Source organism: Petaurus breviceps, unplaced genomic scaffold (genome assembly GCF_028583685.1).
Source record: "Petaurus breviceps papuanus isolate PSGF00001 unplaced genomic scaffold, PetGlider_PUasm1.0 84, whole genome shotgun sequence".
Lineage (NCBI taxonomy): Eukaryota > Metazoa > Chordata > Mammalia > Diprotodontia > Petauridae > Petaurus > Petaurus breviceps.
Genome location: NW_027186645.1, coordinates 15,463,913 through 15,480,192, shown reverse-complemented (window position 1 = coordinate 15,480,192; position 16,280 = coordinate 15,463,913). Strand labels below are relative to the sequence as shown.

The following is a 16,280-nucleotide window of genomic DNA, read 5'->3' as shown; positions in this document are numbered from 1 at the left end:
AGAATGGCTTTTCTCATCCTGGTTATGGGACAATCTCTTTCCTTAAAAGAAGCATGATTTCCTCAAAGGGAGTTGGAATAACTGAATTTTGAAGCCAAATGATCTGAGGAATGCTAAGGAAAGCAAAAGCATAATTAAGGGATAGCCTAGACTTTAACAAAGAATTCGAAAAGGTAACATGAAACAATAGTTCAGACTTTAGTGAGTGAACGATGCTTTGACTCTAGCTTGGATACATGATTAACTTTCATCTCAGGCAAGCGGATGCTTATTATTCCTGGTAGTGGTCTAGACCAGAGGTGTCAAACTTAGAGAGAAATTGGGGAGAGGGGGTGGTTTTCACTCTCCCCTGTGAAGGATCCCTGCAGGCTACATAGGGACCTAAAAAAAACCCAAATTAACATGTTGTTGTTCAGTTATTTTCAGTTGTGCTCAATTCTTTCATGACCCCATTTTTAGAGTTTTCTTGGCAAAGATACTGTATCATTTCCTTCTCAAGTTCATGTTACAGATGAGGAAACAGAAGCAAACAGGGTTAAGTGACTTGCCCGGGGCCACACAACTAGTGTCTGAGGCCACATTTGAACTCAAGAAGATGAGTGAGTCTTCCTGACTATAAGCCTGGTACTCTATCCACTGAGTTACCTAACTGCCCCAGATAAATTCACAGTATCTTATGTTTTATCGTATTTTTATTTATTTTGTTAAATATTTTCCAATTATAATTTAATCTGGTTTGAGCCTCGCTCAGAAGTGTTGTAAGCTACCCTGGCAGTGTATTTGACACCTCTAGTCTAGAATCTAGAGTCTAGACATTTCTGTTCCTGTTCCTTGGGGTATGCCAACTTAAGGTTATATGGGGAAAACTGGCTTGAGAGGAAGAAGATGGTTCACAGATATGGGGGAGGGTTGATTAGTTGGGAAATGGACTAGCCCTTCTTCCAGATTGACTGCACCTGAGGTCTAGGTGTCCTTTGTCCCATTGCCCATAGGACAAACCATTCCCAGATTCTACTTTGTATGGCTGCAACTCTACCCCTTAACTGTTCTGTTGACAGATTTAAACAAAAATCCTGTCATAGCTCTGTTCTGGGTTCACTTATCTATTCTTACTGCACTAGAATTATGTAGAAGTTCAAAATATTGCATCAAGACATTTAAAATAAGCATGTAAATAACAAAGAGTTAAAGGCTAAAATCAGTAGCATAAATGAGAGCAACAGCAGGAGGCAAAGTGCATTTTAATTAGATAATTAAGATACTACCCGGGATCCTTATTAGAAGGCTAATGATTAGAGAGCAGAATTCCATAAAGATAATACTAAATGATATGCAGCATTTTGTTGTTTACAAAATGATTTATGTAAATCACACATGTATTGGACCAAGTCCTAAGGAGTTTAGTTACTGAAGCAGCCAAAAAGGATTTCTTTTTTTTTTTTTTGCCTTTTTGGAGGGCAATTGAGGTTAAGTAACTTGCCCAAGGTTACAGGACTAGTTTTTGGTGTGTGTGTGTGGGTGTTAGGTGTCTGAGGCCAGAACCAAACTCGGGTCCTCCTGACTCTGGGGCTGGTGCTTTACTCACTGCGCCACCTAGCCACCCCTCAAAAAGGATTTCTTTACAAGGTCCCATAGTAAGGCCCCCAGACAGTGTTAAATAGTGAGGCTTGTTAATGGTCTTTATTGGATGAAATGATGAGTATCTTCATTAAATTATACTGTAATCCATTTGTTTGGAACAGTCTTGGAATGTCCTCTCTTCTGTGACAGATGATTAATAAGACTCCCATTTTATTGGACCTCTATTTTATTCCAATCGGTATTGATTTGATATGATTCCATAGTTTGATATAATTCCATAGGGGTAGTGATGATAAGTCTGTATATTGGGCCCCAGAACTGTGAACAGTAGATCGTAAATGCACTTGCTTATTTATTGGAAGCTAACTAGAAGACTTTCACCCTTGTTTTTCCTTGTTATGGTAACCAAGCCCAGTATGGTGGAGGTGAATCAATTACATGGAAAGTCCCCCAGCTATTTTTGTTGGCTCTTTATCCCTTGTCATTCCTTTGTTGCCCAAAATGGGGAGATGAACTTGAGCATTTGACCAACAAGTGGTCCAGTTTGCCAGCCTGTGGCCTGCCTGTCTATTGGCCCATCAATACAAGCAGATGGTCTGACATATTTATTAGCCCAGCCCATTGGTCTATTCACTACTCATTGCTCAGTAGGAGTGAAGGTCCAGATAGGTCTGTCAAAATCTGGTCATTATCCCACTTGTCAACCAATGGGATTCTGTCTTTTGTGTAGACCCTCCTGGGGGCTCAAGGGTCAAGGGCAAGGTTTATCAATGAGATTCTATATTTTTAGTTTGCTTTACCTGTATTATCTGGGCATTAAGCACTAGAAAACTAAGGTCCTGGAGGAAGGGTGCATCTTAGGTCATGAGGAAGACCTGAGGTCCACTTCATTAGAGGGAGCTATCGACCTTTTAACAAAGTGCCAGTGGCTCAGAGCCCTGCCTCAGTTTCTTTTGTTGTATGTTGGCCAATGTTAGGATCCCAACCTGATCCCTCTAATTGATTATCAGTAGTGGATTCTTTGAGTCCTGTGGTGGATCCCTGATCACTGACATAAGAATGTGAAAAGGGAACTGAACCTGTGATTTTATTGATATAGGGAATTTCTGGATGAGGAAATTCCCATTGCCAATATAGGTAGGCACCTACCTCAGCAACTTAATTTGAGAACTGAGAGGTTAAGTGACTATTCCAGGGTCATACAGCCAGTATGTATCAAAGATGGGACTTGTACCCAGGTCTTTCTGACTCCGAGGCCAGCTCTCTAGTTATACTATATTTCATTGGTATAAAAAAGAAAAGTTAGCATTCCCCTTGATTGGGATGGAAGAGGAATATATACTTCAAGATAATCTGATTTGTCACCTTTGTGTCCAAGCTTCCTGCATATCATACTGTTAGTCTGATTTCAGTGCACAGAGTTTTATATTTCTAATCAGTTGAATCTGTTCTTATGTTTGTTTTCATGCGGAAGGTGGGCAGTATCAGAAATTCCATGTCAGTATCAATTCCAGGTCCACAACAATGCAGATGGACAACTCCACACCAGTGAAGAAGGGGAAGTCACCTTCCATCAAAGACTCTTTTAAGAGTTGAAAGGTGGGATCACTTGCCCATGCTTACCCAGCTAGTATGTGTCAGAGACAGGGTTTGAACTTGGGATCGGAAGCCAGTTGGCTCCCCGGAAGTATCACTAACCACTACACAATGTTGCCTCTGCTTTTCAAAATATGCAGAAAATTTGAATTACCTCCACCGAATAGACCAGGAAAATTTCCCTTCTCAAGAGACTTGAATGCCATTTGGAGGGAATATAACCCTGGACACTGGACTGATTGTATTTTTGAACTATTAATTTGGAGTTCTCATGCCCTAATATATTTGTCTTGCCTTTATAGGTTTTTTACCTCTATCTTTTAATAGGGAAATGGGATAGCCTACACCTGTTTTTACAGGTTAGACAGGTTTGGATATTGAGCTCTTTAAACAGAACTCTAAATTGTGCTCTAAATAGTATATGAGATTCTTACTTTGGCCTACTCCTATGGTATTTACTTTGGGGGTTTTATTAGCCTTTTTCTGACGGACTGCCATTTCCCAACCCTGGGAGGTAGCCAGTTACTGGCAAGTATTGTTTTGTTTTGTGTTTTCTCTCATCCTGAGAAAGAAAAAAAGTTAAAGGACTAGGGAAGAGGAAGTGAAGAAAAGTTAAGTCAATTAAGGATGTGAAGGCTAGGACAGGAGGGAGAATGATTAATAAAAAGGTCAGACCACAAAGGCAAGAAAGGCAGAACAGAATATTGGCTAGAAAAAATTCAGAAAGTGATGACAACAATGTAAATAACAAGAGGCAGGTATGCATAAAAAGAACCAAATCTATAGGCAGAGATTAGATCTCGGTCTCTCCAATTTCAAGAAATGAGGAGTCAATGTGAGAGAAGAAAAACAGAGAAGAGATGACAAATTCAAGAGATACAGACAAACACAAATCTTTTACTTTAAAAAAAATTATGCTTTCAGGTTTTATTGTTATAAAAATGGTCTTCCAGAGTTTGAATTTTCATTGTCCTCTTCACTCTACTCTTGATTTGTGTGGCCTTTATAAAGTTTTTTTTCTTTTTTAGCTTAAAATTATTTTTTAAATGGAAGAAAATGGAGGTAATATGTTCCTAAAGAGCCCACTAAGGAACATGTGTGAGGCTATCTAGGTGTAAATTACTCAACAAAACCATTTACTTCCCATGAAGTTATGGCAAGGACAGAAAGAATGTAGACGGATTAGTTCTTGCATATCCACATAGACCTGGTCCTTAAAAGTTATGCATTTATTCTAAAGGAGAAACTGCTTTTTTCTGTCAGAAAACATGACTGAAACCCCATAAAATTAACAGACACATATTAGTGGGTACTACTTGTCAGTCGGTTAGTCAATATTTACTAAGCAATGTGTCAGACACTATGGAAGTGCTGGGGAAACAGCGTAACAATCCCTTTTCTCTAGGAGCTTATAATAAAATAGGAGATAACATGTAAAGGACTATGTACAAATAAACTATGCACAGGATAAACAGGAAATAATAAACAGAGGAAAGGCATCAGGATTAAGAGCAGTTAGAGAAAGGCTTCCTGCAGAAGGTGGGACTGTAGTTGGACTTGAAAGAGGGCAGGGAAGCTGGGAAGCAGAGATGTCATTGGGATTGGAAGGAGCCTAACCTGGGTTTGACAGCAGCTTTCAGGAGCACTAATGTATATGAAAGGGCTTTCAAAGTGAAGAAATGAATGATTACAATAGCCACTCACTTTCTCAAAAGTGTTCCACAAACCTCCAAGATAAAACATAAAAGTAGTTTGTGAAGTGACCATGGTCCATGTAGGAGTTTCATAGAGTTTATATTGAAGAGGAGGATGCAATTCATTTTTTATCCTCACAAATGTGCTAGCTAAAGAAGGGAGACTTGGAGGCACACAAAGTCTCAAAGTGGTTTTAATTCATGATGAATTTTTAGAGCTAAGGATTAGCCATACATTTGTAAAAATCCAGGACTCAGGAAGGTGTAAAATGAATAAATGCATCTGAAAGGCAGCTGATTTGTACACAAATATATGAATTTTATTGACACACATGATATACTTTCTTGACAATAAATAAAACGCAATCTTCAAGGCCTACTTGGATTTCAGAAAACAGTGTACACTAGGTAAAAATGTTCAAACTTTGTGATAGTCTTCTGTGGGACTGACTATATCTGAAAGGTAGTTGGTTGAGGTGATCCTTTGGGTTGGATATTTCAAATAAAACAGATATGTGCAACATCTCTATAAGCATGATGTCTTCCTACACATCTGAAAAGCTAGTTAATGCCCCTTTGTTATACCTCACCATAGGATCTGGCAATGTTTTTCCAGTTTTAATAAAGTACATAATAAAAATAGCTAGTATCACAAAAGTATATATTTCTGATACAAAAATCTTTTTTATACAAATATATTTCTATTTGTGCAGAATAATCATTCTCAAAATACACAATTTTCTTTATATGAAGTTGAAAGTATTAAAATAAATAATATTTTCTAGGGAAACAGTCCTTTACATCCTAAAATTGCAATTGGAAGAATATAAAAACTGATTCATTACTAACTCTACCTCAATGTGTCTTCTGTCCTATCTTTCACTTTATGTATATACTAGGAAGCTATAGACATTGCCACCCAACACCTCTGGAATTCATGTTTTCCTGCAGTGTCTCCTCTTCCATTCATCATGCCTCCTCCCAGATCACTGGTTTGCCTGGACTTCAGTCTAGGCAGGCTTACATAAGGGCAGCTCTCCACATCTTCCACCTTCCACTACCAGCATATTGACGAAGTCCTGGTGTGTCAATTAATGTTTCTCTACCATATAGGACCTTTCCAACCCCTGTCTCCAGGTAGAGGGAAGGGTCCAGACTATCTAGGTTAGTGAACATGGATTTTCCTATATTTAAATCATTCTTGACCCTGACATCTGGACATCATTTCCTTCATTAATTCCTACATGCTATGATTTATGCACTATGGTGAGGGGCCATCTTTGGCCATCTCTATCACAATGAATGCTAGAAAAGTCAGAATGAACAATGGGTACTCTGTTTCTTATAATGCTAAAGAAAAAGGGCAAACAGAGATACATGAACCTAAATGCATCTTGCTCACCCATACAGTGAGACTTTCACTCTTTCCACCAAGTTTTGAAAGCTCTGGCTCAGGGTCACCACACATATAGTCAGTAAATATGAAAGTGGAGGTGTCTTGGGGAAATCTAGGCTGCTAAAAAAATGATAACTCTTCAAGGATCTTCAGGGCCTTTTACATTGCTTCACTTTGCCAAGAAGGCATATCCCCAAGCACGCACACGCACATACATACATACACACATGCACGCACGCACACACACACACACACACACACACACACACACAGAGTGTTCCATGAAGAAACTTCTTTCATCTTTCTTAATTTGGAACGTTATTCAGGACGGTTTTCCCAGGCAGAAGGAAAAAGGCTGTCTTTTCCCACAAAATTCAAAGAGCGAGGTGAACCTGGCAAGAATTTGCAGCGGTGAGTGTCTAAAGCCTGGTTTCCTGTACTTCTTCTTCTGTTTCTTCCTGCAGGGCAGTGATCGTGGCTCGGGACTTGTGCCTGCTTGAGTTCCGGTGGGGGAAGAGCTTCATCCTGTCCGAGGGACTGATGGCTTGCCTATAGAGACTCTTCTCAGTCACCAGCTTCTGTATGGACTCATACTGCCGCACTTTGCACTCTTCTATGACCTAGTGAAATGTAGAACAGTTAGCCCCTCAGTGAGAATGTAAGCTAAGGTAGCAGACCTAACAAGCAGACAAAGCAGAGGGTAGAGTACTTACCAGGAGTTCTTGGGAACAGATAAAGCCCCAAGGCCCCTCTCCAAAGAGGTAGGTCATCACCATTTACTCAATTTGTTACTCATTTACTCAATTTGAGTACTCAGGCTCTAAGGAGGCCTTAAAGCTGCCTGTGTTACAGTATAGTCCTTACATATAAGCAGTATGGCAGTTTTTCAAAATCAGTCTAGCAGAGGGTTACCATAATCCAAATAAACAAACAAAATTAGCCATAACATGACGTGTCAGTAAGAAGCAAGTGTCAACTGTGACAGGTAAAATATTGACCCCCTGACAGTCCTACTCTAGCACCTTCTAAGAAAGAATGCCAAAGTTCTTTACCAGCTTCCATGGTAGAAATTTAGTTCATTTCATAGTACAATAGAAAGACTGTTGGATTTGAAATCAAAGAAGTTGAATTAAAATCTTGTCTCTGTCATTTACAGCTTTTGTGACCTTGGACAAGTCACTTAATCTTTTGGGTCTCAGTTTTCACATCTGTAAAGTGAACAGATTGGATGAAATGAACTCTGAGGTTACTTCTAGGTTTAAATCAAAAATCCTAGGATCCATCACTTTAGAAATCAGTATGTGTTTAACATATAGCAAAACCTAGTCAGTACTGGGTGCAAAGTTAGCATGACATTTTTGTTGACTGAATGGTATATTACAAAGAAAAATATTTTTATTTCATTCTTAAAAAACAACAAATAGTTATTAATCAGTTATAGGTGTCTGTTGGGCACCATACATATTCTTTTTTTCACTTCCTATTAATTATAGCATTCAATTTTTAAAATTTTGAGTTCTGAATTCTCTCCTTTCCTCCAGTCCCTCCCTGACCCAAGAATGGCATATTACGATCTGTAATATATAAACTGTTGTTGTCTGTCTTTCATTTTTGAAAAATACCAATGACATCATAGAGTGATGTATTGATGCGTGCATAAACTGGATTTATGTGAGTCAGAGTTGTATAAAAGTCCTCAGCTTTACTCTCTCTTCCAATGTCATCAAAGTCCAAAATCTTCGGGCTCCTTCAAGGCCTTTGGAACAAATTGTTCTCATTCGCCCATTACACAGGGAGAAGCCTTCATATGCTTGAGGTAAACGTCCCTCTAACTCACTGATGGGTTTGAGGTCCACTGGTTTCCCTCAACTCTGGTTTAGCCTGTCTGCCAAAACAGTTTACAGGGTGTGGCCACTGTGAATGCCACAGCTCCTCAGAGCCAAAGGTGAGAGTTGAGTACCAGGTAGACACCAAAGAAGACACATAAGAAGCCCTGAAAAGAGTTCAGCAAGCCTTCACCCAGGAGTTACTTGTCCTCCTTGAACACCCTATACACCCCAATGGGCAAACTAGAACCCAACTGCATTCACACAGTTAAGCCATTAGCAAGACCAGAAGCCTACCTTAAGATTCATCACCTAGATAATCTTAAAAAAAAAAAAAGCAGCAGCTCTTTAAACATGGAAATGTTTATCCTTGCTCAGGGATGCACAAAGACTTGATAGAAATAATGTGATACATCCTTACAATTTCCTTGTGACTAAGCCCAGGAGAGCTTCCAATCATCATTAAAAAATTGTTGGAGATTTTGCCACTAAGAGGAGGGTGGGGGAGAGCACCAAAGGGAGCTTTCCACAAGGAATAGAAGCTGTTGAACCTTTCAACAGGAACAATGACAACAATGAAATGAATCATATGTGAAAAGAGATTACCTGATTCTAATGAGTGCTCTATATTCAAGTATATAAACAAGAAAATTCCAGAGGCCAACTAAAATACAATCAAATACAATACAGAATTTAGCACAACATAATTCTGCTTTGGATGTCATCCAAGAGGATTTAATTAGAATAAGTACCAGAAGGACCTCTTTATAGGATAGTTTCACCCAAAACATGGTCCCATGGCTTGGACCCCAAGCAGAGTCTCATAAATACTCCTCATTAATAAGCAATCTGCTGCCATTTCAGATTTATTTAATTCCAATATGACCTCACTGCTTGGATCAAACCCAGAAAGTTGGGCAGCTTTGAGTAATACTCAGTGGCCTCACATGACACAATCCTAAGGAAGGAACCTCTACACTGGGAATATTTGCAGAGACTTTCTAAATATAGCCTTCTCAACTCACCTGAGAACCTGAAATTAAAATTCTTCAATAAGGAATTAAATAAGGAAATCAGATTATAAGTAAATTACAAAATACTTACCAAAAATCGCTGACACTCCAGCATTGCTTCTATCCTGTGTTCAGAGAGGATTACAGTGCAGTCGGCAAACGCATTCTTCAGAGCTCTTCGAATGATTTGATACGTTCTTTTTAAAAAAAAAAGAAAGAGAAAAAACAATGAGCCCACCTAACCACAGAACTTTAATGATCTAGCTTTATAGTGGATCTAACTAAATAAATACAACCGGTTTCTTATAAGACTCTTGAATAATTTACCACCCTTTATAAAAACATTTATAAAATGGTATTAAAAAACATATATAAAACATTTTTTTAATTTGCTTTTTTGGAGGGGGAAGGCAGGGCAATTGGGGTTAAGTGACTTGCCCAAGGTCACACAGCTAGTAAGTGTTAAATGTCTGAGGTTGGATTTGAACTTAAGCCCTCCTGACTGACTCCAGGGCTGGTGCTCTATTCACTGCACCACCTAGCCACCCCTAAAGGGAACATTTTTGATACAGAATTAATTATGATCAGTTTTTTACCAACAGGTCATATTTTTAGCACATGGAAGGAAATTCATGGGGCAAACATTTTAAGGTACCAAAATAAAATATCCTCTATAAAAATCACTAACATTTCCATCCCATGAATACACGACTATTTGTATTCTTGTCACATAGTACTGATGTCACTTCTGAATTTGTGTTTGAAATTTTTAAAAAGGAAGCTAGGTAGCTAGTTTTTGCTTGTATAACTACACAGCTCCATCCTCTGTTAACACCACAAGTTTGCACAGCATTTTGAAGCGGTTTCCAAGAGCTAGGAGGGTGACTCAAATAAACATGTATCCCTGGACACTTAGTATCATAGTATTTTCACTATGAAATCTTATTGTATCCTAGATGAGTGACTATAGCTTACAAAGGAGATGGCTTCATGGAAATGTGGGTCAACATTAAGTAGATCTGAATGATTCTTCTCTCTCTGTTTTGTCAAAAGAATAGAAATACTGCAACTTACATAGGATCCAGATGAGCACTTGGTTCATCCAGCAGCAAGATTTTTGCCTTACTGAGAACAGACCGAGCCAAACATATCAACTGTTTGTGGCCATGGCTTAGAACACAACCAGCATCAACAAGAACAAAATCCAGCTTGCCAGGAAACTGCTCTATCACAGACTTCAGTCCTACCTACAGGAAAAGGAATAGAGGAAAAACATCCCGCTTAGTGACCATTCACACATGTCTTCAAAATGCCATATGGGTAAACACGCATGATTTGGAAAAGGTAGAATGGAACATCTTAAGTTCTAAGAAGCAACCAATTTAACTATAGTTTATAAACTTTCAGCCTGAACCGGTTAAGGATTTTAGCACTTTTAAAAAAGAAATTCATTTGTTTTTTACTTTGAAGTAGGAGAATGTCTTGATATACAAAAGAATTACAAGTCCTGTAAGAATAGTATCAGGAACTCTAAAGTCCAAACAACATGAGCCATGTGACAAAGGATGTTTGCTTGTTTTATCTATGTTTAAGGTCTGATGAGAAATAAAGCATCAGGCTACTGCTTGGGGTAGATGGGATGGGACATTAACAGTAGATGACTGACATATGAAAAAATGCTCTAAATCATGATTGATCAAAGAAATGTAAATTAAAATAGCTTTGAAGTACCACCTCATACCTAACAGTGACTAATATGACAAAAAAGGAAAATGTTGGATATTGGAGAGGATGTGGGAAAACTGGGACACTAATGCATTGTTGATGGAGTTGTGAACTGATCCAACCATTCTGGAGAACAATTTGGAGCTTTGCCCAAAAGACTATAAAACTGTGTATAATCTTTAATCCAGCAATATCACTACCAGTTCTATATCCTGAAGACATCCCCCAAAAGGAAAAAGGACCTATTTGTACAAAAATGTTTACAGCAGCTATTTTTGTGGTGCCTAAGAATTGGAAATCAAAGGGATACCCATCAGCTGAAGAGTGACTGAACAAGTTGTGGTATATGATTGTAATTGAATACTATTGTGATATAGGAAACGACAAGCAGGATGATTTCAGAAAAATGTGGAAAGACTTAAATGAACTGATGCATAGTGAAATGAACATAACCAGGAGAACATTGTACACAGTAACAGCATTATTATATGATGAAGAACTGTGAATTACTCAGCTATTCTCAGCAATACAATGATCAAAGACAATCTCAAAGGACTAATGATGAAGCCTCTAGAAAAAGAACTCATATTGATTAAATACAGCATGCTATTTTCACTTTCTTTTTCTTCCTTCCTTTTTTTCCTTTTATTCAAGTCTTCTTGTACAAAATGGTTAATATGAAAATGTTTTACATAATTGCAGATAATTGTATAACATATTATTATAACATTTTTATACAATATAAATATACAATATATTATACAATATAACATAATTGTATAACCTATATCTGATTGCTTATTTTCTCAGGTAGGGGGAAGGAGGAAGGGATAGAATTCAGAGCTCAAACTTTAAATAAAAATGTTTTTAAAAACTGGAAAAAAGGGGGCAGGTAGGTGGTACAGTGAGTAAAATACTGGCCCTGGAGTCAAGAGGACCCAAGTTCAGTTCTGGCCTTAGACTCTTAAAACACACACACAAAAAAAAACTAGCCATGTAACCTTGGGCAAGTTACTTAACCCCAATTGCCCTCCAAAAAAAAGCAAAAAAAAATTGGAAAAAAATAGTGGATGACTGAGAAAATCTAATGAAATATATTTCTCCTATTTTGCTTCTGTATTCTCTACCAAATAGAATAATCTTCAGAGTGGATAAGGTAAAGTAAAAATGTTTTCTGGGAATATAAGTAAAGATATGATATATGGCTACCTTTAGTGGGTTTGAATCAACAGACACAGAGGAACCACAACCCAAAACTAATGAAAGACACCCTGGGTGATTAAATTAATATTCACTATTCCAATGTCCTCTCCATTTTACAGATGAAGAGGCAAACAGAGGTTAAGTTACTTGCCCAGGGTCACATAGCCAGTAAGTGTCTGAAGCTGGACTGGAACTCAGGTCTTCCTGACTCCAGGCCCAGTTCTCTATCCATCGTACCACCCAGCTACCTAGTCAATTAGTCCAGCTATACCCAAAAGATGAATTACATTCATAGCATCCTTTACAAGTATTCATCCATAGGTTCTAGAACTGGAAAGGGCATTGGAATCATGAATAGCAAGGGCAGCCTAGTTCTGGTCAGTCATTTCACACACGTGGTCTCAGGGGACCAAGAGAATACACATGGATGATTTGACACAACTCATTACCATAAGTCTTTTCAGTGATTAAGTCAGTAGCATCATTTAATATATGAAGAACAGCATATTACTGATATGGGAGAAGTAATAATAAAATAATTAACATATATAGAGCACTTTAAGGTTTCAAATATGCATTGTCTAATTTGATCTCCACAACCCCTCTGTATAGTAGTTACTATTATTAATTCCATTTTATAGATGAGGAAACTGAGTCTCAGATAAGTTATTTGCATTGGGTCATGCAATTAATTAGAGTCTTGGGTGGATTTGAACCCAGGTCTTTCTGACTCCCAAGTTCAGCACCCTGTATAACAATGTAAATAATCAGGAGTCTCATACATAGTGTACAAATATCTATCTACAACTCTTCTATCTCTATTATATTTAAGAGGAGTTTTACAAATTAAAATTTGGGGAGAGGGTGAAGTAACATTTTTGTAAGCCTTTTGGCATTTTAAAAGTATGTGTGAGACTCGTTAGTATTTCTTTTGGTTTATTCTTGCAATATTCTTATGATTCTGATTCTATCCTCTCCTGTGTGAACTGGCAGCAAGATATCAAACTGTCATATGGTTCAGATACTTTTCCTCCTCTAATTCCACCCCTCCCCAACATTGTATTTCTCAGAAAATCTAAAAATGACATCCTTAAACCTTACCTCCTCTAGGTAGATCAAAGATGTCTGTGTATTGTTTGCAAATTTAGTTAATGTTTTATCTAAAACTTTCATGAAAAGAATTTTTGTTGGGTAATAAGGAAACTTAAGTAATAAAAATGATAAGTAGTATTTTATTAGGTCTATGTTAAGGTTGGGCACTCAACAAGTAAGTGTTTAACACTCAGTAACAGTTCAAAGCTCCTGACAAAGCTAACACGGGTATGTTGAAGAGAGGTGAGGGGGGAAAAAGGATGATTTGGGATATAACAGTGTTTGGAGAAGGACTAGAGTATATTAAAAATAAAAGGACAAGAAAAGTTTGGTTTTTAAAGAAGGCAGATAAATTTGATAAACATTTTAAAATCCCATGACTTTTTGATATAGGACACCAGCATGTTGTTATCATAACTCTCACATTTACTTGAATGTTTGGTAAATTACAACGAATTACATTATCTTTCTCTGGTATGATGCCTGAAGCAACAGTACAAGTTCAATCTTATGTATAGGCCAAGTAAGTGACTACCTATATAGTGACACTTTAAAGTTATACTTCCTCCCCCCCAAAAAAAAGGTCCCTCTTGAAGTGACCAGATCATTGGACTTTCTCCATCAATGGACCACAATCTCTATGGCAAAAAGGCTTATATGGCAATTCCCCACATTGGTGAGGAATGCACCAATGCCTCTGAGTTTCAAGTGAAAATTTTCTAGTAAAGAATTCTAGTGAAGAATTTTCTTTTCCATATATTTTATTTCCTTTAGAAATCATGCATTCTTAGCTTTGGAGCAGGAAGATATCTTAGATATCATGTAGAACAATGCTAATAGTAATAGCCAATGTTTATGTAGCACCTGCTATGTGCCGGGCACTATGATAAGCACTTTACAATTATTATCTCATTTCATCCTCACAAAAACCCTGGGAGAGAAATGCTATTGTTGTCCCCATTTTACAGATGAGGAAACTGATGCAAATGGAGAGCAAGTGACTTGCCCAGGGTCACAGTTTGTACATATCAGGGGCCAGATCTGAACTCAGGTCTTTCTGCCTCCAGGACCAGCACTCACTGTGCCACCTAATATAACACTTAATTTCACAAATGAGACAGGTGAAGCCTAGAAAAGTCCATTTTCCAAAAGTTACATAGGTAACAGTGGCAAAGCTAGCTTTGGAAGGTCATAAGATCAAAGGATCAAATATTTAGTGCTGGACGAGATCTTGGAGGTCATCTGGTCCACCCCTTCCCATCATTTCACAGCACATAAAATCTCCTCAAAATTCAGTAATCTTTCATCTATACCATACTTCCTCTCCTAATGGCCTGTGAGCAGCCATCCTCACCTGGGAAGAAGGGATTCTGACTATTCTGTCTGTCATCAGGGAAGTCCTAAAGATGTATCTGTGCCATTCCATAGGGTGGCCAGCTTTGTCCTGAGGACATCTCCTCCTTACAGAGATGAGAAAACTGGGGCCCAGAGAGGTTAAGTGATTTTGATAAAGTCACATAGCTAGTGGCAGAATCAGTATTAGAATCCAGGTCTTTTTGATACCAAATCCTGTATTTTGTCCCTTGTACTATATATTCATTTGATAGATCCTTATCTACAATTACTTTTGTATTTTGAGAGTAAGATATGTCATGAATTTAATTCATCCGAACAAATATTATAAACATGCTCCTGAATGAAACAATAAGCAAGGCATTTCCAATATTATCTTAATAGTGACAACCATTTTCAATGTCTATGGCTGGATTATCTCTTTCATTATAGCTTTACAATTGCTTCAGTTGCCATGTACACATCTTTGGTAGATACTCTTACCTCATCTGCAACTTTCCATAATTCATGATCACTCCATTGCCCATAAGGATCCAGGTTTTTTCTAAATGTTCCAGAAAATATAAATACTTTCTGTTTGGGTAGAGGAAAAAGGAAAGGACATGATTAAAAGCTTGACTATATATTTTAGGACAAAAATAATAGTTCATGAAGCAATACTTCTTGTTGCAAATCTAATATCAAATCTAAGAATAATTCTGTGAAGATTGACACAATTCCCACTGACTTAGACTGGGTAGTCCACAACAGTGGCAGTCCTCATTTCACAATCCACAGTGAATTCTGACTCTAAACAAAGTTGTTTTTATGGATTTCTTTTAAAATATTCAATATAGAATAGAGATATTCTTAAATCTCTAAGTTTGTAAAAAGAATCAAGCAGTTGAAAGTTATATAGAATTCTTTATTTTAGTTGGATTTCCTCATTATTAGAAAATTTAGGATAAAAACATTATAGGGATATGTCCTAGATCTGTGATTTCACTGGTATAGGGAACTCTCAGAAAAGAAAACATCCTTTACCTGTGCAGGTTAGCACCTTGTGTTCAATTTATAGTCTTAGAGAATTACCTAGAGTACTCAGAGGTTGAGTGACTGCCCAGGGTCACACATCCACTATTTCAGAAGTGGTACTTGAATGTTGGACTTCCTAGGTTCAAGAACAGTTTTCTATCCAACATAACTAGTCGCCTCTCTAAAACATTCTAAATGCATAAAGTAGCCAATGATTACTCACTTAAAAAAAATTCTTGAAGCTCTCAAGTTGGAAGTGTGAGTGGGAACAGAACATCCTATGGTTCTCTGATAACTACTCCAGTGAGGATCAAAAAATGTACTAAGATGAGTAGTGATCTTCCAAGATCCAAGAAGAAATTATAGTAAATGCATTTTCCCAGATCATTTCCCCCCAAAAGAGATAGGCAGAAGCCTTCAGGTAGTATTGAAAGGATTATAAAACTCCTGCCTTTAAATATAGCTCATGGAAGTCTTCCCACTAGAAAGGAACTTGAAAGAAGCCACCAATCAATTCCTAAATGTCAAAATCCAGATTTTCTAGATCAAAGGGGAAAAAAACAGAAAGAAAAAAAAGATCACATATAAAGAGCGAGAGTTAGGATTACAGAAGACATAGCAACTAACACTTAAAAAAGAGGAAAACTTGGAATGTTTTTTCTAGCAGGGAAAAGATAAAGGCATATAAATAAGAATAACTTACCCAGAAAAACTGATTATAATGTTATAGGGTAAAAAAAAATTAACCTTTAATGAAATAAAAGATATTAAAGTATTCCTGATAAAG

At 37.5% G+C, this 16,280-nt stretch overlaps 1 protein-coding gene across 1 annotated transcript in view; it reads right to left on the bottom strand.

Moving 5' to 3' along the window:
* Positions 1-6,686: 6,686 nt before the first annotated feature.
* CFTR (CF transmembrane conductance regulator) overlaps positions 6,687-16,280 on the bottom strand; it is a 188,706-nt gene continuing 179,112 nt past the window's right edge. The window contains exons 24-27 of the mRNA XM_069106964.1: positions 14,963-15,052; positions 10,181-10,353; positions 9,198-9,303; positions 6,687-6,887 (exon numbers count right to left, since the gene is read on the bottom strand). Of these exons, the coding sequence (XP_068963065.1) occupies positions 6,687-6,887; positions 9,198-9,303; positions 10,181-10,353; positions 14,963-15,052 (570 nt within the window). The remainder of the gene's footprint in view (positions 6,888-9,197; positions 9,304-10,180; positions 10,354-14,962; positions 15,053-16,280) is intronic.